Genomic DNA, 22,760 nt, shown 5'->3' with positions numbered 1-22,760 from the left:
CGATCCTAAAAGAGAGTGATGGAGAGAGAGACAGATTAAACGAGTACTGTGACTCTTCTCTGAAGGAGAAGCATACTTAGTTCTTTCGTTACATAACGACTGTAGAAAATTGTTATAAAGCACTGTTTTTACTGTATTATTTATATTATATTATTATTTTGTTATATTATTATTATTTGTTGTAAAATGCTTATCGTCTGTAATTTTACAGTGGTGTGAATGTTGTGATAGTAATATGCGAAGGAGCGGGTAAAATTTTATAGTTGTTGTTGCTGTAGATTTTAGTTCATAACGACTTGTTTGGGTCTGTTCCTCACACCCAGCTATCATATGAGTTCAGAAGACTTAAACTATGACCTGTTTTATGCTCATTTATGGTACTTTCATGATGCTTTAGTACTTTTTCATGGTTTATTTGTAAGAGTGTCCTTAAATTCCATTGTGTGTGTGTGTCTGTGAGTGTGTGTGTGTGTGTGTGTGTGCGTGTGTAAGTGTGTACCTGGTAAACCCTATGTTGTGAGGACCAAATGTCCCCTCAAGAATAGTAATACCAGTGATTTTTTTTTTTTACAAACCCGATTCCAAAAAAGTTGGGACACTGTACAAATTGTGAATAAAAATCTCATAAACTTATATTTTATTCACAATAGAATATAGATAACATATCAAATGTTGAAAGTGAGACATTTTGAAATGTCATGCCAAATATTGGCTCATTTTGGATTTTATGAGAGCTACACATTCCAAAAAAGTTGGGACAGGTAGCAATAAGAGGCCGGAAAAGTTAAATGTACATATAAGGAACAGCTGGAGGACCAATTTGCAACTTATTAAGTCAATTGGCAACATGATTGGGTATAAAAAGAGCCTCTCAGAGTGGCAGTGTCTCTCAGAAGTCAAGATGGGCAGAGGATCACAAATTCCCCCAGTGCTGCGGCGAAAAATAGTGGAGCAATATCAGAAAGGAGTTTCTCAGAGAAAAATTGCAAAGAGTTTGAAGTTATCATCATCTACAGTGCATAATATCATCCAAAGATTCAGAGAATCTGGAACAATCTCTGTGCGTAAGGGTCAAGGCCGGAAAACCATACTGCATGCCCGTGATCTTCAGGCCCTTAGACGGCACTGCATCACATACAGGAATGCTACTGTAATGGAAATCACAACATGGGCTCAGGAATACTTCCAGAAAACATTCTCGGTGAACACAATCCACCGTGCCATTCGCCGTTGCCGGCTAAAACTCTATAGGTCAAAAAAGAAGCCATATCTAAACATGATCCAGAAGTGCAGGCGTTTTCTCTGGGCCAAGGCTCATTTAAAATGGACTGTGGCAAAGTGGAAAACTGTTCTGTGGTCAGACGAATCAAAATTTGAAGTTCTTTTTGGAAAACTGGGACGCCATGTCATCCGGACTAAAGAGGACAAGGACAACCCAAGTTGTTATCAGCGCTCAGTTCAGAAGCCTGCATCTCTGATGGTATGGGGTTGCATGAGTGCGTGTGGCATGGGCAGCTTACACATCTGGAAAGGCACCATCAATGCTGAAAGGTATATCCAAGTTCTAGAACAACATATGCTCCCATCCAGACGTCGTCTCTTTCAGGGAAGACCTTGCATTTTCCAACATGACAATGCCAGACCACATACTGCATCAATTACAACATCATGGCTGCGTAGAAGAAGGATCCGGGTACTGAAATGGCCAGCCTGCAGTCCAGATCTTTCACCCATAGAAAACATTTGGCGCATCATAAAGAGGAAGATGCGACAAAGAAGACCTAAGACAGTTGAGCAACTAGAAGCCTGTATTAGGCAAGAATGGGACAACATTCCTATTCCTAAACTTGAGCAACTTGTCTCCTCAGTCCCCAGACGTTTGCAGACTGTTATAAAAAGAAGAGGGGATGCCACACAGTGGTAAACATGGCCTTGTCCCAACTTTTTTGAGATGTGTTGATGCCATGAAATTTAAAATCAACTTATTTTTCCCTTAAAATGATACATTTTCTCAGTTTAAACATTGTTGTATTCTGAATAAAATATTGAAATTTGAAACTTCCACATCATTGCATTCCTTTTTTATTCACAATTGTACAGTGTCCCAACTCTTTTGGAATCGGGTTTGTACCTTGCCGGGACATTTTTTGGTCCCCACTTATAAATCATACTAAATCTTATGTGTGTGTGTGTGTGTGTGTGTGCATGGCAGTGGTGAGTTCTTCTGAAGTATGTACTTGGTTCCTCAGTGGGGTTAAGTGTAACTCAGAGAACATTATCCATCTGCTGACAGACTCTTCTGCGTTCAGTTTATCTGGTGAAGTGGGTTTGAACAGTAGCTGAAGTCCTGCGGTCCCAGTGCTGACGGGCAGAAGAAAGAATTCCAGCAAACAAGGCATCACGGATCCCTTTTACATGTGTGCAAACTATTTGTGCACCTAAACACTATTTCCTGGGGTTGCTTTTGACTAAAATTAATGAATTGTCAAAATGTTCACACTTATCCTCATCATTTCTCTGCATGACTTCAAAAAGCAGTCCGTTTAATAGTAATGGCCAGAAAGAAGGTGGAAAAGTCAATTATCACAGTTTTTTGGTGCAAACAAACTTTACTAACATTGTAAGTGGATCTCAAGAAAAATAATTAACCAAATTAAATGAATCCTTATGAAGAGATCTCATTTGTGATTCCTATGGGGCGAGTCCTTGTGTCTACACACACACACACACACACAGATGTGGCCATACTGTTCAGGGTGTCCTATAAGAGTTGAATCTCAGTGGATTGGACAGGGTGCGAGAGAAAAGACTAATTCAGACCGGCACAATATACTGCAGCTGTCTGATACCACATGATCTAACATCCGCTCTCTCTCTCTCTCTTTCTCTCTCTTTAATGTGTCATGAGTGTGTGTGTGTGTGTGTGTGTGTGTGTGTGTGTGTGTGTGTGGCCAGATGGCACATCCCCACTTCTGAGAGGGATTCTTCCAACAAACAACAAACTTGTGAGCCAACAACCACCTCAAAAACAAACAGCCGCCTCACAAACAAACACACAGCCAGAGCAAGAAAATGCATAATTCATGAGGACGCTGCTTATAATTCATGTTCATAAATGAGCTGCTTCAGTCGGGCCGTCAGAGACTGAAATAACACACCATTCAGAGCTACAGTGTGTGGGTGGTTGCCAGGGTGTTGCTATGGGGTTGCTTGGGTGTTTATTGGATTAATTGTTTATTGTAGTGAATATAACAAAAAAACTGTATAAGTGTTGAACAGTAACGGGATGAAACACACTCTCTCATATTCATTCATTCACATTCATTCTCCTCTCGTGCAGCCATGACTCCTGCGTGTTTTTCCATGATGACAGCCAGCTGGAGTGTGTGTGTGTCTGTGTGTGTGGAGAGAGAGAGAGAGGCTTATCTTGTAGCTGAAGGCACTCAAAAGGTGAAAACATGTCATGGACGTCCTCTCAGAAAAACAGGACTCTCTCTCTCTTTCTCCGCAGTGGATGAGGGAAAGGTCATGGAGGTTCATCTCAGGTGTGTGTGTGTGTGTGTGTGTGGACATTACTTCTTTTCTCTTTCTGCTAATGGATATTTTCCTCCATCCATCTGCTGTTCTGTCCTTCTTTGCATTTTAAACAAATATTCCCAAAACTAAACGGGAGAATCTCAGGGAAACACGTCTGGGTCACATTTCATCTCTCAAAATAGAACATTATTTTTTCACAATTAATTAAATTAATTGGCATTTTTCTCATTAACATTCAAAGGTTTGTAATCAGTAAGATTTCTAAAGGTTTCTGAAATAAGTCTCTTCTGCTCATCAAGGCTTAATTTATGTGATCAAAAATACTGTAAAATGTGAATTATTATTACCATTTAAAATAACTGTTTTCTGTGTAAATATATAGTAAAATGTAATTTATTCCTGTGATCAAAGCTGAATTTATTTGATTAAAAATACAGTAAAAATTATACAATATTATTATAATTTAATACAGCTGTTTTCTATGTGAATATACTGTAAAATGTAATTTATATCTGTGATCAAAGCTGAATTTATTTGATTAAAAATACTGTAAAAAATTGTAAAATATTATTATAATTTAATACAGCTGTTTTCTGTGTAAATATATAGTAAAATGTAATTTATTCCTGTGATCAAAGCTGAATTTATTTGATTAAAAATACAGTAAAAATCACAAAATATTACAATTTAAAACAGCTGTTTTCTATGTGAATATACTGTAAAAAATAATTTATTTATGTGATCAAAGCTGAATTTATTTGATTAAAAATACTGCAAAAAATTTTAAAATATTATTATAATTTAAAACAGCTGTTTTCTGTGTAAATATATAGTAAAGTGTAATTTATTCCTGTGATCAAAGCTGAATTTTCAGCATCATTACTCCAGTCTTCAGTGTCACATGATCCTTCAGAAATCATTCTGATATGATGATTTGCTGCTCAAGAAACATTTATGATTATTATCAATGTTGAAAACAGATGTGCTGCTTCATGTTTTTGTTTTCAGGAAAGTGTAAAAGAACAGCATTTATTTGAAATAGAATCTTTTATAACATTATAAATGTCTTTACTGCCACTTTTGATCAGTTTAATGCATCCTTCAGTATCAATATATTTAAAATAATAAAATTTACTGATCCAAAGCTTTTGAGTGGTACCGTAATATAGTATAAATTAAAGATGAGTAAATGCTTGACAATTTAAATTCCATTTTTTCGGCATTATGTGTGGGTAAATGTGTTGAATTGTCATGAAAATGTCACCATGCAAAAAAATCTTAATGAATTAATAGACTTCATGTTCTTTAAAGGTGAAGTATGTAATGTGTAAATGTAAAATAATTCCTCCAATCACAATTTTGGCTATTTCCCCCTCTAAAAAAAGTATAAACACTGCCCTCGTGGTGCTTTCCAAACACTGATCTTTCCTGGAAACCTTCTGTAATTATGTTTGGTTGTGCTAGTTTTACAGTACAAACTTTACCTTTGCAATTTCCTTTGATTGTGCATGTTCTTGACAGGTTTTGTGAGATTTACTCGAGCACTTTCTCTGTGTCTGTGTTCCTCCTGTCGTGCTGTTGTCTTCTCTCTCTCTTGTTTTCTTCTTCTCTCTGGATGTGTGGGGAATTCATAGTCTAACGTCAGAGAAACGCTGTGTGCCGCGAGAGAGAGCGAAACCACTGTAAATACTGGATGGAGTCTATTTCTGTCTCAGAACATGAGATTGACTGTTAAATGCACACGTACGCAAACACACACACACACACACACACACACACACACTGTATTTATAGAGCATGTTGGGGTTTCTATCCATAAAAAATATGCTCCTTCACAACACAACGTTCATATACATGTACAAACATCTAGAACATAAACACAAATGTTTCTAGAAATTACATCAGTAACATAAGAGCAGAAGTTCATCACTAAAATAAGACCCGCCTTAAAACTTTGATTTAGAGAATTCATGTTCATGCTTTAACAAGCTTCACATTGAAAATAACAATTAAAATTGTCAATCATTTTGCACAATTACATCTTTGAAAAGCAGTCTGGTGCTGATTATACTGAAGTGTTATTTTAGTATTTTTGCTTTAAATACACTACTATTATAGTATTGTCGTGTGTTTTTATCAATTTTTGTAATATTTCTATTTGTCTCTAATTTATTTTTATTTCAGTTTTAGTAATACTAGTACTTAAACATTTATTTCTGTTCATTATTTTTTTCATTTAAGTTTTTCATCTAATATGTTTTATTTCATTTTAAAACACTCTGAATGCTGGGTTAAAAACAACCCAAGTTGGGTTAAAAATGGACAAAACCCAGCGTTTAGGTTGTTTTAACCCAGTAGTTGGGTTAAATGTTTGATCAACATGCTGGGTAGTTTTATTTAACTCAACTATTGTTTAAAAATGACTATATGTCTGGCTTAAAATGAACCCAAAATAGGTTGTAAATTAAAAATCAGACACATAATAATTACTAGAGGCAACAATAATAATCAAAAGGTGAACATTTATTAATAATCAATTTAATAAACAGTTGCCAACGGGTTGAAGGTCCAAATGTCAGTTTCAGTGCAGCTTCAAAGAGCTCTACATGATCCCAGACGAGGAATAAGAGTCTTATCTAGAGAAACCATCGGACATTTTCTAAAAAAAAATAAAAATTTATATACTTTTTAACCACAAATGCTCATCTTGCACTGCTCTGTGATGCTCCACGCATTACGTAATCATGTTGGAAAGGTCACGTGTGACGTAGGCAGAAGTACCGATCCAGTTTTTACAAAGCAAACGTACAAAGACTAAGTCAAACGGCCTTTACAAAAAAAAAGGTAAAACAACGACGTCGGACGATTTTGAAGTTGGAGGAGAAAATGTGAGTTTTTCGCCCTACCGCGGTACTTCCGCCTGCGTGACGCGTGACCTTTCAACATGATTACGTAATACGTGGCGCATCGCACAGTAGTGCAAGACGAGCATTTGTGGTTAAAAAGTGTATAAATGTTTATTTTTTTTTAGAAAATGTCTGATGGTTTCTCTAGATAAGACTCTTATTCCTCGTTGAAGCTGCACTGAAACTGACATTTGGACCTTCAACCCGTTGAACCCCAGTGAAGTCCACTATATGGAGAAAAATCCTGGAATGTTTTCCTCAAAAACCTTCATTTCTTTTCCACTGAAGAAAGAAAGACATGAACATCTTGGATGACATGGAGGTGAGGAAATTATTAGGAAATTTTCATTCTGAAGTGAACTAATCCTTTAAAGACCAGATAACTTTGAACGAATGTTCTATTAACGTTACAAGAAGAAGGTTTGTTCATAACGTTGAGAGAACGTTGCCAGAACGTTCTGAGAATGTTCCCTGTTAGCTGGGATTACATCATCAGGTCCAGATGACCTAGTTAAAGCTGTCAACACGACCAGAGACACAAAAGTAGACTGGCAGAAAATGGCAAATGTCGATTACACATTAGCTAGTGTGTGTGTGTGTGTGTGTGTGTGTGTGTGTGTGTGTGCTGGGGAATACTGAGGTTGAAGAACAAATGTTGCGAGTGTTGAATGTGCCGCTCCTGTGATGTACGTGACGTTCTCCTGGGTTTTAAACCTCAGCGAACAATGTCAGAAACATCACACTAAATATAACACACACCCTGACAGCAATGCGAACCGCCGGATTCCCTCGCTACTTTGAAGAATTCCAATTACTGTCAGTGTTTTCAGTGTGTGTGTGTGTGTGTGTGTGTGTGTGTGTGTGTGTGTGTGTACACAGCTCAGTCATCACAGACAGTTGTGTGTGTGTGTGTGTGTGTGTGTGTGTGTGTGTGTGTGTGTGTGTGTGTAATTTCCACTGTAATTAGAGTTTATTCAGTATGTCGTGATTCATCCACAAATTGCTTAAAGAAACAATAAATAAACTATATTGAACAGTGGGTGTTTGAATTTCAGAGGAAAATCTCCACAGATACGAGCGAATCGAACCGCTTTGGCTTTAAATTGGCTTTCAAACCGACGATGGATTTTTATGGGCTGCCTAAACTTGGGAGGGTAAATCAAGCAGAACCAGACAAACCGTTCACAACACTGACCTTCTCTCTCTATGCAATCTATAGAGGCGTGAGGATATATCGCCCAACAACAGAGCCAATCTAGATTCAATTACCAACTGGGCCAAGAGGGCAATTTATAACTAAACACACACACACACACACACACAGGTGTGGACGCTCCTGAGGATGGGAGAGGTCGCGCTGCATGCATTAAACTCCGGTGTTTACCGTGGAGAACGATGAGGAATTCAGCGTCATGACTTTCTGAACATAATTCATCGCTGAAATCTCAAGTGCATCCCGCTTACGATTCATAAGCTGAAATCCACAGCGAACGGAATTTGAATTTATTGCCGAAATGAATTTTCTAAGTCACAAAGGTGTGTGCGTGCATTTGCATTCTGAATAATTATGCATCATCATGAGCATGTGATTTATGTGAGCTCATGAAAAACTGCTGTTTTTCCTCAGTGTTTTGTCTTGTTTTCCAGTACAAATGTGTAAACATTCTTAAATCAAGATGCAAAATGGCAAAAGAAAACAATATCTGCCAGTGGGGTCTGAAAACAAACCTTTTTCTTTCTTGTTTTAAAGGATTAGTTCACTTCAGAATTAAAACTTCCTGATAATTTACTCATCCCCATGTCAGATGTTTATGTCTTTCTTTCATCAGTCGAAAAAAAAAGGTTTTTGAGGAAAACATTCCAGGATTTTTCTCCATATAGTGGACTTCACTGGGGTTCAACGGGTTGAAGGTCCAAATGTCAGTTTCAGTGCAGCTTCAAAGAGCTCTACATGATCCCAGACGAGGAATAAGAGTCTTATCTAGAGAAACCATCGGCCATTTTCTAAAAAAAAGTAAAAATTATATACTTTTTAACCACAAATGCTCATCTTGCACTGCTCTGCGATAATGCATTACGTTGAAAGGTCACGCGTAGGAAGTACCGCGGTAGGGCGAAAAACTCCATCTCATTTTCTCCTCCAACTTCAAAATCGTTGGACGTTGTTGTTTTACCTTTTTTTATAAAGGGCGTTTGACTCAGTCTTTGCACGTTCACTTTGTAGACACTTGAAGTCCGTCACGCGTGACCTTTCCAACATGATTACGTCATGCGTGGAGCATCACAGAGCAGTGCAAGACGAGCATTTGTGGTTAAAAAGTATATAAATTTTATTTTTTTTAGAAAATGAGCGATGGTTTCTCTAGATAAGACTCTTATTCCTCGTCTGGGATCATGTAGAGCTCTTTGAAGCTGCACTGAAACTGACATTTGGACCTTCAACCCGTTGAACCCCAGTGAAGTCCACTATATGGAGAAAAATCCTGGAATGTTTTCCTCAAAAACCTTCATTTCTTTTCCACTGAAGAAACATGAACATCTTGGATGACATGGGGGTGAGGAAATTATCAGGAAATTTTAATTCAGAAGTGAACTAATCCTTGATGCACAAACCTAATTTTCATAAGTCATTTTGTTTCTCCAGTAAATGCATCTTGATTTAAGAATGTTTAGATATTTGTACTGGAAAACAAGACAAAAATACTGAGGAAGGACAAGGTCATGATGGTACACCAGTTTGAGCAATGCTAAAACCAGCATGAAAGCATCCAAAACATACTTAATACTGCGAACAAGAAATTGAATCTTCTTAACTGGTGAAATCTGTTCTTAACCTGCTCAACAGACTAGCTGATCAAGGCATTTTGTTTCCCACAATGCTTTAGACGCATACACTTTGCTGCATGTATGTAATTAAATGGCCACATGCTCATGTGTTTTATGTACAGAACAAGATGCACTGTAGATGTTTCTGCTGATAGTTTGTGTACAAAAGACTAAAGTTATGCTGCCTTTCAACTACTTTGAGAAAACACTGGGCTTAGATTAAGCCAGGATTAGGCTTTAGTTCAATTAGGCCATTAAAGTAGCTTTTATAAAAGTGCCTGGAGTGTATCTTGACACAAAACAGTGGCACTGTCATATTATAAGATGTGTTAATGCAAGTTGCTTTCAGTTAAGACAACTCAAAGTTCAATGCAAAGGGAGATATTTACTTTTACAGAAATCTCTGTTTAAGGACTACAACAAATGGCTGGTAGGGACTACAACGAGCTTCTTCCTGGGTTAGTGACATCACTAACCCTAAAATTTACATAAACCCCGCCCCCAAGAACACGCATTAAAGGGGGCGAGGCCATGTTGGGCTGCTTTAGAGAAGAGGAAGAGTTGTTGTTTTACGCCGGACTGCTTCACAAAAGAGGGTCAATTCAACAAAAAAAGAATAACATGACGGCACATGCTAGTTGATGAGTTGAATCCACTCCACAGCAACTACATAAATCTATCCACTAACCATTCAGAAACGTCTAAAAGTTGTAACTTCTTCCTGAGTCTCTCCATCAGTGTCGACTCCGGTTTGAACAATGTAAGGCTGAACACCGTCGTCATTTTGTCTGCGTGAGATTCTCCAGCTTTGTTGTTGTTGAGCAACTGAAGCGAGCTGTTAAAGCTCCGCCCCCTCTTCTGGAAAGGGGGCCGGGAGCAGCAGCTCATTTGCATTTAAAGAGACACACACAAAAACGGCGTGTTTTTGCTCACACCCAAATAGGGGCAAATTTGACAAGCTATAATAAATTATATATAATCTGCATTATACACATTTTTTAGAATTTATATGCATCTTGGCGTTTCCATCCAGCGTTTTTTTTTTATGCGATATCCCAAAATGCCCATAAAAATAGATGTATGGAAACATAGCTATTGTTAAACTTCTCACTGTCGTTCTCCTCCAGGTTTTACTGGGATCTCACCATGCTGCTCCTGATGGTGGGAAATCTAATCATCATTCCCGTGGGCATCACCTTCTTCAAAGACGAGCACACGCCGCCGTGGATCGTCTTCAACGTGGTTTCCGACACCTTCTTCCTCATGGACCTGGTGCTGAACTTCCGCACGGGAATCGTGAAGGAGGACAACGCGGAGATCATTCTGGACCCTCAGCAGATCAAGATCAAATATCTGCGCTCCTGGTTCGTGGTGGACTTCATCTCCTCCATCCCCGTGGACTACATCTTCCTCATTGTGGAGACACGCATCGATTCGGATTTCTACAAGACGGCGCGCGCTCTGCGGATCGTACGCTTCACGAAGATCCTCAGTCTGCTGCGGCTGCTGCGGCTCTCGCGGCTCATACGCTACATTCACCAGTGGGAGGAGGTGAGTGGACGTTTGAGGGTTTGTGACAGCGTTCACCGCTCCGATGTGTGGTGATAATGTGATCCAGGGGGATTTGCACAGCTGTGCTCTGAGGAAAATATTATCGCTGTTTCAGAGGTAAAGAGGGTCAATGGAGTTGTCAGATATAGTTCAGCCAAAATAGTTTCTGTCATTGTTTACTCACTCTTGACATCGTTCAAATTTGATGCCAATCAGTACGTTTATATGCACTTTAAATGCATCATGAAAAAATTATATTCCGATTGCAGCCATTTTCTAAATGCAGTTTATACGATTTACACGTTTCCTTGCTGTTATTTTCCGGGAGATTCGAGATGCTGCCGTTGGTTGTACAGTATGATCAGTTATTCGTTTTAATATTACTTTTTCACTATAATTTAATTAGAACATTTCTTACCTTCAAAAATGCCAGACAACATTGTTACGAAAATTATTAATAATATTAATTATTATTATTATTAATAATAATCTTTATTTTATTATTTTATATTTATTAAAAATATATATAATAATAACAATTATTATTATTTAAATTAATGTACATTTATTATAATAATTCTATAAATTAATATACTCAATAACTTAATTAGGACTTGAACACTTCACAACTTCAAAAATGCCAGACAACACTGCCACAAAAATTATTAATAATAATAATAAATGTTATTATTATTATTATTATTATTATTATTATTGTTAGTAGTAGTATATTTATTGTATATTAAATTATAATTATAATCATAATAATTATTATTATTAATATTAATGTACATTCGTTATAATAATTCATTAAAATAATATATTCAGTAACTTAATTAGGACTCGAACACTTCTCATCTTCAAAAATGCCAGACAGCACTGCCACAAAAATTAATAATAATAATAATTGCTATGATTATTATTATTAGTTGTAGTAGTAGTAGTAGTATATTTATTATATATTTAATTATAATTATAATCATTATTATTGTTAATATTAATATTAATGTACATTTATTATAATAATTCATTCAAATAATGAATTTTTTTTAACATAATTAGGACTCGAACACTTCTCAACTTCAAAAATGCCAGACAACACTGCCACAAAAATTAATAATAATAATAATTGCTATGATTATTATTATTAGTTGTAGTAGTAGTAGTAGTATATTTATTATATATTTAATTATAATTATAATCATTATTATTGTTAATATTAATATTAATGTACATTTATTATAATAATTCATTCAAATAATGAATTTTTTTTAACATAATTAGGACTCGAACACTTCTCAACTTCAAAAATGCCAGACAACACTGCCACAAAAATGAATAATAATAATAATAATATTAATAATAATAATAATTGTTATTATTATTAATAGTAGTAGTAGTAGTAGTATTTGTATTGTATATTTAATTATAATTATGATCATTATTATTATTATTATTCATATTAATGTACATTTATTATAATAATTATATAAAAATATTATTTAAATTTTTTATTATTTTACATTTATTAAAATGTATAATAATCAGCCCCTCCAGGATTTCACAGGACTTTTTTTCTGATTTTTGCGGCCTAAAATGACTGAATTTGCTGCGGCTTTTCTCAAAATTTGTGTTGACTGGTGCCATTAAAGGATTAGTTCGCTTTCAAATGAAAATTACCTCAAGCTTTACTCACCCTCAAGCCATCTTCTATGATTTACTTCTTTCTGATGAATGCAATCGGAGAAATATTAATAAATATCCTGACGCATCCGAGCTTTATAATGGCAGTGAACAGGGGTCACTAGTATGAGCTGAAGAAAGTGTCTCCATCTACATCCATCCATCATAAACACACTCCACACCGCTCCAGGGGTTAATAAAGAGTAAAGCTTGGGGTAATTTTCATTTGAAAGTGAACAGATCCTTTAACCTTTGAGATCTCTGATGTTTGACTGCAGACGTTTGATTTAATGTCTTGACAAACATGAGCATAGTTTGAGTGAGATTTGCTCTCCGTTCAATCTGGTTATGTTGTAGAAGCGCTTGAGATACAGAAGAGATCTCATTAGACACTGAATCCAGTTTGTTCTCTGCAGAAATCACAGGCTGGATGCAGCATATGTTACACCACTCTCATTACAGTCATGGAGGTTTGGCAGAAATCGAAGTGTTGAGTCTTACACGTATCAATTAATGAATATTTCAAAGTAGAGTGCTAACATTAGCCTGTAATTTTCTCTCATCCTCTTGAGGATTGGTTTGGATGGTGATTACAGCGATGATTAGCAGCGCTCCTCTCTCTCTCTCTCTCTCTGCGTCGGCAGGTGAACGGGTGAACAGGGTCTCAGAGGTGAGAAGTGAAGCCGTAGATCGCAGCTGGTGCCTCATTTAGTCGGCCGCGTTCGCTCTCATGACAGCATGTCATGCGTTTCTCCATAGCAGCGCGCCGCAAACTGAACGGATCCTATTGGAAGTGTGCAAAACATGTTAGAAATGCAAGAGGCATGAGAAAGACGCAATTACATTAACAAATCCTGAGACTCGTTTCAGAACAGCATTTGTGAAGCTGACGTTTACAGAATGGTATATAGTGATATATGTTTGATATTCAATATCTTCCTTCAGTTACTCTGAGCAATATAGCAGATATTTATGAAATAATAATAATAATAATAATATAATTAGGATCACAATCATGCATTTTGTGCTGACGATTAACTGTCATACAAATAATTTAGATTAACATTTTAATTCTGTTTGTTAAAAGCCTAATATGATAGTTTAATATGAGAATTATTATATAATATAATAAAAATTTATTAATAATGATTATACTAATAAAATAAAATAATAGTTATAATAAAATAGGCCCATATGATTTACTTAAAAAATGAATAATTATATGATTATTTATAATATAATATAATGTAATTATATACTATAATAAAAATGCATTTATAATAATAATAATTATAATAATAATAAAATAATAATTATAATAAAAGAGGCCCATATGAGTTACTTATAAACATTAATAATTATATAATTATTTATAATATAATATAATATAATATATAATAAAAATGTAATAATAATAATAATACAAATAATAAAATAATAATTATAATAAAATAAGCCCTTATGATTTATTTCAAAAAGTAATATAATATAATATAATATAATATAATAATTATATACTAAAATAAAATGCATTACTACTACTACTACTACTACTAATAATAATAATAATAATTATAAAATAGGCCATTATGATTTGCTTAAAAATGAATAATTATATAATTATTTATAATATAATATAATATAATATAATTATATACTATAATAAAAATGCATTTATAATAATAATTGTAATAATAATAAAATAATAATTATAATAAAATAAGCCCATATGATTTATTTCAAAAAGTAATAATATAATATAATATAATATAATATAATATAATATAATATAATATAATGCAGTCTGATTAAACCCTCAAACCTTCATTTTGTATGAAGGTTTGAGGGTTTAATCAGACCTTTGACTATCTTTGTGTATTTTATAACAGTGTATTTTTATAACTTATATAATTTTTTTATTCTTTGGCAAAATGTGATTGAAATCGTGTGACAGGCCTAAATATAATATAATTATAATTGCGGTGTTCACAGAGCTGCTTGTTGAAAAATGTTCACAGATGTCCTGGTGTGGCTTTTTAAAAATGTTTTAGCGTATATTTGTGTTCATGTAGTGAATGGTGATTGAACATGGTGAATGACTTTATTATTTTAACTTGATTTTGACTGTATTTTAGAAAATCATACCCAAAAGCTTCTGCGCCTGTTTGTGATGGAGGATAGTGAAGTCAGAGGAACAGATGAAACTAACTGAACTGGAGAAGTAGAGATGGTGTAGTTAGTTTCTGTTTGATAAGAGTGCCATAATGTGTGTCAGAAAGAGAGCAGACCTCGATGAGACGGAAATAGAAGTCCATCACATTAAAAGTGTCATTTTTAAAGGAATAGTCCCTGCTTTTACATTAGTTTAATAGTGTCATGAATACTGATCATGATTTGATTTAGAACAGCTATTTTTGCCACTGAATGTTTAAGAGTAAAAAAGAGTCACTACTGGGATACACTACTGTTCAAAATTTGAAAAAATTCATACTTTTATTAAGCAAGGACAAATTACATTAATCAAAAGTGACATATAATATAATCTTATAAAATATAATATAAAAAATATAATTTATAACTGTCAATTCTGACTTTATAACTCACAATTCTGATTTTATCTCGCAATTCTGACTTTATATCTCACAATCCCGACTTTATAACTTGCAATTCCGACTTTGTTTCACAATTCTGACTTTATAACTCGCAATTCTGACTTTAAATCTCGTAATTCTGACTTTATATCTCGCAATTCTGACTTTATATCTCGCAATTCTGACTTTATATCTCACAATTCTGACTTTATCTCTCGCAATTCTGACTTTATGTCTTACAATTCTGACTTTATAACTCGCAATTCTGACTTTATCTCTCGTAATTCTGACTTTATATCTCGCAATTCTGACTTTATATCTCGCAATTCTGACTTTATATCTCACAATTCTGACTTTATCTCTCGCAATTCTGACTTTATGTCTTACAATTCTGACTTTATAACTCGCAATTCTGACTTTATCTCTCGCAATTCTGACTTTATAACTCGCAATTCTGACTTTATCTCTCGCAATTCTGACTTTATAACTCGCAATTCTGACTTTATAACTCACAATTCTGACTTTATAACTCGCAATTCTGACTTTATCTCTCGCAATTCTGACTTTATAACTCGCAATTCTGACTTTATATCTCACAATTCTGACTTTATATCACGCAATTCTGACTTTATCTCTCGCAATTCTGACTTTATGTCTTACAATTCTGACTTTATAACTCGCAATTCTGACTTTATAACTCGCAATTCTGACTTTATCTCTCGCAATTCTGACTTTATAACTCGCAATTCTGACTTTATATCTCACAATTCTGACTTTAAATCTCGTAATTCCAACTTTATATCTCACAATTCTGACTTTATAACTCGCAATTCTGACTTTATATCTCACAATTCTGACTTTATATCTCGCAATTCTGACTTTATAACTCGCAATTCTGACTTTATATCTCACAATTCTGACTTTATAACTCTCAATTCTGACTTTATAACTCGCAATTCTGACTTTATATCTCACAATTCTGACTTTATAACTCTCAATTCTGACTTTATATCTCGCAATTCTAACTTTATAACTCACAATTCTGACTTTATAACTCACAATTCTGACTTTATAACTCACAATTCTGACTTTATCTCTCGCAATTCTGACTTTATAACTCGCAATTCTGACTTTATCTCTCGCAATTCTGACTTTATAACTCGCAATTCTGACTTTATATCTCACAATTCTGACTTTATAGCTCGCAATTCTGACTTTATAACTCGCAATTCTGACTTTATATCTCACAATTCTGACTTTATAACTCGCAATTCTGACTTATTATCTCACAATTCTGACTTTATATCTCGCAATTCTGACTTTATAACTCGCAATTCTGACTTTATATCTCACAATTCTGACTTTATAACTCGCAATTCTGACTTTATAACTCGCAATTCTGACTTTATATCTCGCAATTCTAACTTTATAACTCACAATTCTGACTTTATATTTCGGAATTCTGACTTTATAACTCGCAATTCTGACTTTATAACTCGCAATTCTGACTTTATATCTCACAATTCTGACTTTGTCTCACAATTCTGACTTTATAACTTAAAATTCTGACTTTATCTCGCAATTCTGACTTTATAACCCGCAATTCTGACTTTGTCTCACAATTCTGACTTTATATCTCACAATTCTGACTTTATATTACAATTCTGACTTTATCTCACAATTCTGACTTTATAACTTGAAATTTCGACTTTATAACTTGCAATTCTGACTTTATCTCACAATTCTGACTTTATATCACAATTCCGACTTTGTTTCACAATTCTGACTTTATAACTTGAAATTGACTTTATATTTCACAATTCTGACTTTATAACTCGCAATTCTGACTTTATAACTCGCAGTTCTGACTTTATATCACAATTCTGACTTTGTCTAACAATTCTGACTTTATATCTCACAATTTTGACTTTATAACTTGAAATTCTGACTTTATATTACAATTCTGACTTTATCTCACAATTCTGACTTTATAACTCGCAATTCTGACTTTATATCACAATTCTGACTTTGTCTCACAATTCTGACTTTATATCTCACAATTCTGACTTTATAACTTGAAATTCTGACTTTATATTACAATTCTGACTTCATCTCACAATTCTGACTTTGTTTCACAATTCTGACGTTATAACTTGAAATTGACTTTATATCTCACAATTCTGACTTTGTCTCACAATTCTGACTTTATAACTTGAAATTGACTTTATATCTCACAATTCTGACTTAGTCTCACAATTCTGACTTTATACCTTGAAATTCTGACTTTATATCACGCAATTCTGTGAAAAAGAGTAAGAATTGAGATAAAAATTACCTTTTTTATTTATTTATTTTTATTGAAACAAGCTTCCAAAGTTTTCAACATTGATAATAATCATAAATGTTTCTTGAGCAGCAAATCATCATATTAGAATGATTTCTGAAGGATCATGTGACACTGAAGACTGGAGTAATGATGCTGAAAATTCAGCTTTGATCACAGGAATAAATTACACTTAGAAACTTAGAAAACAGCTATATTAAATTGTAATAATATTTAACATTTTTACTGCAGTTTTGATCAAATAAATGCAGTCTTGGAGCAGTCCTTCAGAAACATACATATGGTACAAAATGCACTGAAACTATTTGAATGTTATGTACTGTTTAAGTTGACACAAGGAAAGCGAACTTTTTGATTCTGATTATCTCAATCAAATACATGCTCTTATCAGTAGCTCTAGCTCGGTCGTAACGTCTCCTTCCGGACAGTTTCCTCAAGGAAGTCTCTCTTCTGTGAGTGAATCCAGTTAGTCAGCATGTTATTAAATCAAACTCAAATGAAGCCTTAATGACGCACTCCTGCGATCAGCAGATGCTCGGGATGGTGCCCTCTCGCTGAGACGGCCATCAAAACAAAGGGGTGTTTTCAGGCCATCACTGAGAGTTTTAATGAAGTGGTGTTTTTAAGAGCTGAAGCACCCCCTTTTGGCCGATATTACGCTAATGACAAAGCTTAATCACTCTCTTTGCCTGCACGGGACGGCTCTGAGCACTTCTCAACGGCAAGAGTTTGCGCAAGCAACATTAGCATGGACCATCTGTGTTTGTTTATTGAGTGAAGGCAGGGAGTCCGTCTCTATTAATATCGGCATCTGGGATTGTTCTGATTTACGGCTCGTGTCGCTTCGATTGGATGTTCCGTAACATCCAATATGGTGCATAGGTCCCTGAGGTTCTTCAGTGGTGGATGCAAGAGGTTTTCCTGCTTCTGACTGCTAAAACACAAATATAACAGTTCTAGTCTGGTTTGGATCACACACCTGACACCTAGGTTGAGATAAAGTCTGCAGGAGGAGGTAAACACTGGGTTTAGTGTCATATTAAGGGATGTAAGAAGGTTTAGCAACATAAAAGGCAAATGTGCAAATGCACACAGCAGGTGGGCTCTAAAATCATGTAAATAAAGAATCTACAAACACCCTCAGCTTTGCATGGCAGGTTTCTGAACATCTCTTAGGCTGGATGGCATACTATGAACTACAGCAGAGGTTGACCGATAGTGGATTTTACCGAGAATGATAACTTGGTTGGACGATGCTAGCTGATAACCGATTAATCAACTGATGGATACTGAATAAAACCAACATAACACATAAAATAGCACACTTTTTTAGCTTTAGTTAGTATGTAATGTTGCTGTTTGAGCATAAACAACATCTGCAAAGTTACGATTTTCAAAGTTCAATGCAAAGGGAGATATTTTCTTTTACAGAAATCGCTTTTTAAGGACTACAACAAATGGCTGGTAGGGACTACAACAAGCTTCTTCCTGGGTTAGTGACATCACAAACCCTAAACCCCGCCCCTGTGAACACACAACAAAGGAGGTGAGGCCATGTTGGGCTGCTTTAGAGAAGAGGAAGAGTTGTTGTAGTAGAGTGTTGTTGTCATGCCGTCATTTTACGCCAAACGAATGCTGGATTTGCACAAAAGATTAACATGATGACACATGCTAGTCGATGAGTTGAATCAACTCCACAGCAACTACATAAATTTATCCACTAACCATTCAGAAACATCTAAAAGTTGTAACTTCTTCCTGAGTCTCTCCATCAGTGTCGACTCCGGTTTGAACAATGTAAGGCTGAACACGATCGTCATTTTGGCTGCGTGAGATTCGCCAGCTTTGTTGTTGTTGAGCAACCGAAGCGTGAGCTGTTAAAGCTCCGCCCTCTTCTGGAAAGGGGGCTGGGAGCAGCAGCTCATTTGCATTTAAAGGGACACACACAAAAATGGCGTGTTTTTGCTCACACCCAAATAGGGGCAAATTTGACAAGCTATAATGACGTGCAGTCACTTTACAACGTCCCAACATTTTTTCCAGTCCTTCAGGACGGGTTCTGTCACATCTGTGATGTTGACCAATAGGAGCACAGCTTTTAAACATGGTGAAATGAAAGAGAGACGATGGTATTGGTGCTAATTTTTTCATTTTTTGGGCTTTTCTGATGACAAGACAGCCAGTACAAAACACCCCGCTTCGGGAGCCATTGTTTGTTTACACTCTTGTTTCCTGAAGTCAGTCGCAAGTTCCGCCTTCTCTATGACATCACGCATGTCGTTAAAAGGCAAGCGATGGTTGGTCGGGAAGCAACGTGTAGTCTGACATGCTTCTTGTCCACGACAAGACAAGAATTTAGGAGTCAAAATCGCATAATCTGACTCAGTAACAGAGAAAAGTATTGTGTAGTCTGAACCCGGCATTATAGAACCGTTCCCCTATTATTTTTCAGAAACTCTTTATTTGGTCAAATTCTTGCTGTATACTTTTTTAAATAATATCATAAAATATCATATTTTTTGTGTTTATTTTAATGTATTTACCTTATTTTCATTCATTCATTTTAGTGTATTTATTTCTTGTATTTATTTTAATTTATTTACTTCATTTTAATTCACGCATTTTATTTATTTATTTATTTATTTATAGTATGTGGTATGCCTTTCTAAACATACCGACACATATTTTTATTGAAATAGCCAATTTGCAACAAGATGGTAGAAAGAATATCATATAATTATACAGACAGAAAATCTATAAAATATCTTTCTCAGAGTTTTCTCTTCTAGATCTTTAGATTAATGACGATGTTTCCTCTGGTAATTCTCACATTTTCTTTCATTCGTCACTCATTCATTGATTCGTTATCCAATCAGAGCAGGTTTTGGTCCAAACTGAAGCGTCCATCTGCTAGATTTGATCTGAAGTCAATTCTGTGAGAGTCTTTCTGTTTGTTTCTGTCTCTCTCATTCCTCGTCGGCTTCATCAATCAGCGCTGAGATGTTTGGTCACTGCATGAAGCTCTCATCGTTAATGTGTCTCGTGTCAATTAGAGTCACAGAGGCAGAGCGCCCATCAATCTGTGTGAGAGAGAGAGACGCACAAACGGCCTCTATAGTTTTTGTGATTTATACATTCGTAGATCCATCCCTCGCCGTTCGGACAAGACACATTAGTCTTCATTCCCCTGATTCACAATAATGACTTTATAATAAGCCCATATTAGAGAGGATTTCCACAATCTACCCAGAGCACTTCTCATTTTAATTGCGCTGCAGTCTGTTTCCATTTCACCATGCTAATTTATTAGAGACAGACGGGAGAGAGAGCAAACAGTCCTTCGGCTGTGTCCAAAACCCCAGTGAGACGCCTACCAGACGAGAAACCTTCTACGACCTCGTTCTGCCTGAAATCTGAAGCAGTTATGAATCTGATTATGAATATTGTAATTATATATTATTTTTTATATTATTAATGTGACATATTTAATATAATTATATGTGTAATTAATATCATTAAGTAAATGAATTTATTTAATATACATACAGTATGTGTGTGTGTATATATACAGTCAAACCAAAATTTATTCAGACACCTTGAACATTTCATTCATTAATACAGTTTATTTACTATAATTTAAAAAATTGTAATAAAATAAGATCTCAGAAAAAATTTATGTCAGATAACACTTAAGCAAAACATGGTCAGGTCAAAGTGTCTGAATAATTTTTGGTCCCAAATTTTTATCAATTTTACTGGTAGTCCACTGTATGAAGAATTTTTGGGTATAATATGTCACAGTTTACTTTATTTTGCTATCTTCACTTACACAAATGAACTATAGAGTAACAGTGTAAATTTGCTGTCCCCTCAAAATAACTCAACACACAGCCATTAATGTCTAAACCGCTGGCCACAAAAGTGAGTACACCAAATGTCCAAATTGGGCCCAAAGTGTCAAGTGTCGATTATTTTCCAGCACTGCTTAACCCTCTTGGGCATGGAGTTCACCAGAGCTTCACAGGTTTCCACTGGAGTCCTCTTCCACTCCTCCATGACGACATCACGGAGCTGGTGGATGTTAGAGACCTTGCGCTCCTCCACCTTCTGTTTGAGGATGTCCCACAGATGCTCAATAGGGTTTAGGTACCCTCAGCTTCTTTAGCAAGGCAGTGGTCGTCTTGGAGGTGTGTTTGGGGTCGTTATCATGTTGGAATACTGCCCTGCGGCCCAGTCTCCGAAGGGAGGGGATCATGCTCTGCTCATTCATGGTTCCCTCAATGAACTGTAGCTCCCCAGTGCCGGCAGCACTCATGCAGCCCCAGACCATGACAGTCCCATCACCATGCTCGACTGTAGGCAAGACACACTTGTCTTTGTACTCCTCACCTGGTTGCCGCCACACACGCTTGACACCATCCGAGTCAAATAAGTTTATCTTGGTCTCAAGGACATGGTTCCTTAGTCTGCTTGTCTTCAGCAAACTATTTGCGGGCTTTCTTGTGCATCATCTTTAGAAGAGGCTTCCTTCTGGGACGACAGCCATGCAGACCAATTTGATGCAGTGTGCGGCGTATGGTCTGAGCACTGACAGGCTGACCCTTCACCCCTTCAACCTCTGCAGCACTCATACGTCTATTTCCCAAACACAACCTCTGGATATGACGCTGACCACGTGCACTCAACTTCTTTGGTCGACCATGGCGAGGCCTGTTCTGAGTGGAACCTGTCCTGTTAAACCGCTGTATGGTCTTGGCCACCGTGCTGCAGCTCAGTTTCAGGGTCTTGGCAATCTTCTTATAGCCTACGCCATCTTTATGTAGAGCAACAATTCTTTTCTTCAGATCCTCAGAGGGTTCTTTGCCATGAGGTGCCATGTTGAACTTCCAGTGACCAGTATGAGAGAGTGAGAGCGATAACACCAAATTTAACACACCTGCTCCCCATTCACACCTGAGACCTTGTAACACTAACGAGTCACATGACACCGGGAGAGAAAATGGCTGATTGGGCCCAATTTGGACATTTTCACTTAGGGGTGTACTCGCTTTTGTGTCCAGCGGTTTAGACATTAATGGCTGTGTGTTGAGTTATTTTGAGGGGACAGCAAATTTACACTGTTATACAAGCTGTACACTCACTACTTTACATTGTAGCAAAGTGTCATTTCTTCAGTGTTGTCACATGAAAAGATATAATAAAATATTTACAAAAATGTGAGGGGTGTACTCACTTCTGTGAGATACTGTAATTATATATATTAAATATATTAAATTAAATTAATTTGTTATATTAACAATTATGTGTTATATATATATATTG

General features: G+C 35.7%; 1 protein-coding gene across 2 annotated transcripts in view; it reads left to right on the top strand.

Moving 5' to 3' along the window:
• Positions 1 to 22,760, top strand: part of LOC127499712 (potassium/sodium hyperpolarization-activated cyclic nucleotide-gated channel 4-like) — a 92,189-nt gene that overhangs the window by 21,079 nt on the left and 48,350 nt on the right. Inside the window, exons 1-2 of one of the 2 annotated variants that reach the window (XM_051870211.1) lie at positions 3,469 to 3,545; positions 10,397 to 10,820. In XM_051870211.1, coding sequence (XP_051726171.1) covers positions 3,529 to 3,545; positions 10,397 to 10,820 — 441 coding nt within the window. In that variant the 5' untranslated portion in view covers positions 3,469 to 3,528. Of the gene's footprint in view, positions 1 to 3,468; positions 3,546 to 10,396; positions 10,821 to 22,760 lie in introns of those variants that run through there. The other variant, XM_051870210.1, reaches the window with a different exon arrangement.

This window comes from Ctenopharyngodon idella, chromosome 18 (assembly GCF_019924925.1).
Source record: "Ctenopharyngodon idella isolate HZGC_01 chromosome 18, HZGC01, whole genome shotgun sequence".
In the NCBI taxonomy this organism is placed as follows: domain Eukaryota; kingdom Metazoa; phylum Chordata; class Actinopteri; order Cypriniformes; family Xenocyprididae; genus Ctenopharyngodon; species Ctenopharyngodon idella.
The sequence above is the reverse complement of the archived record's forward strand: the minus strand, read 5'-3'. Positions and strand labels throughout refer to the sequence as shown.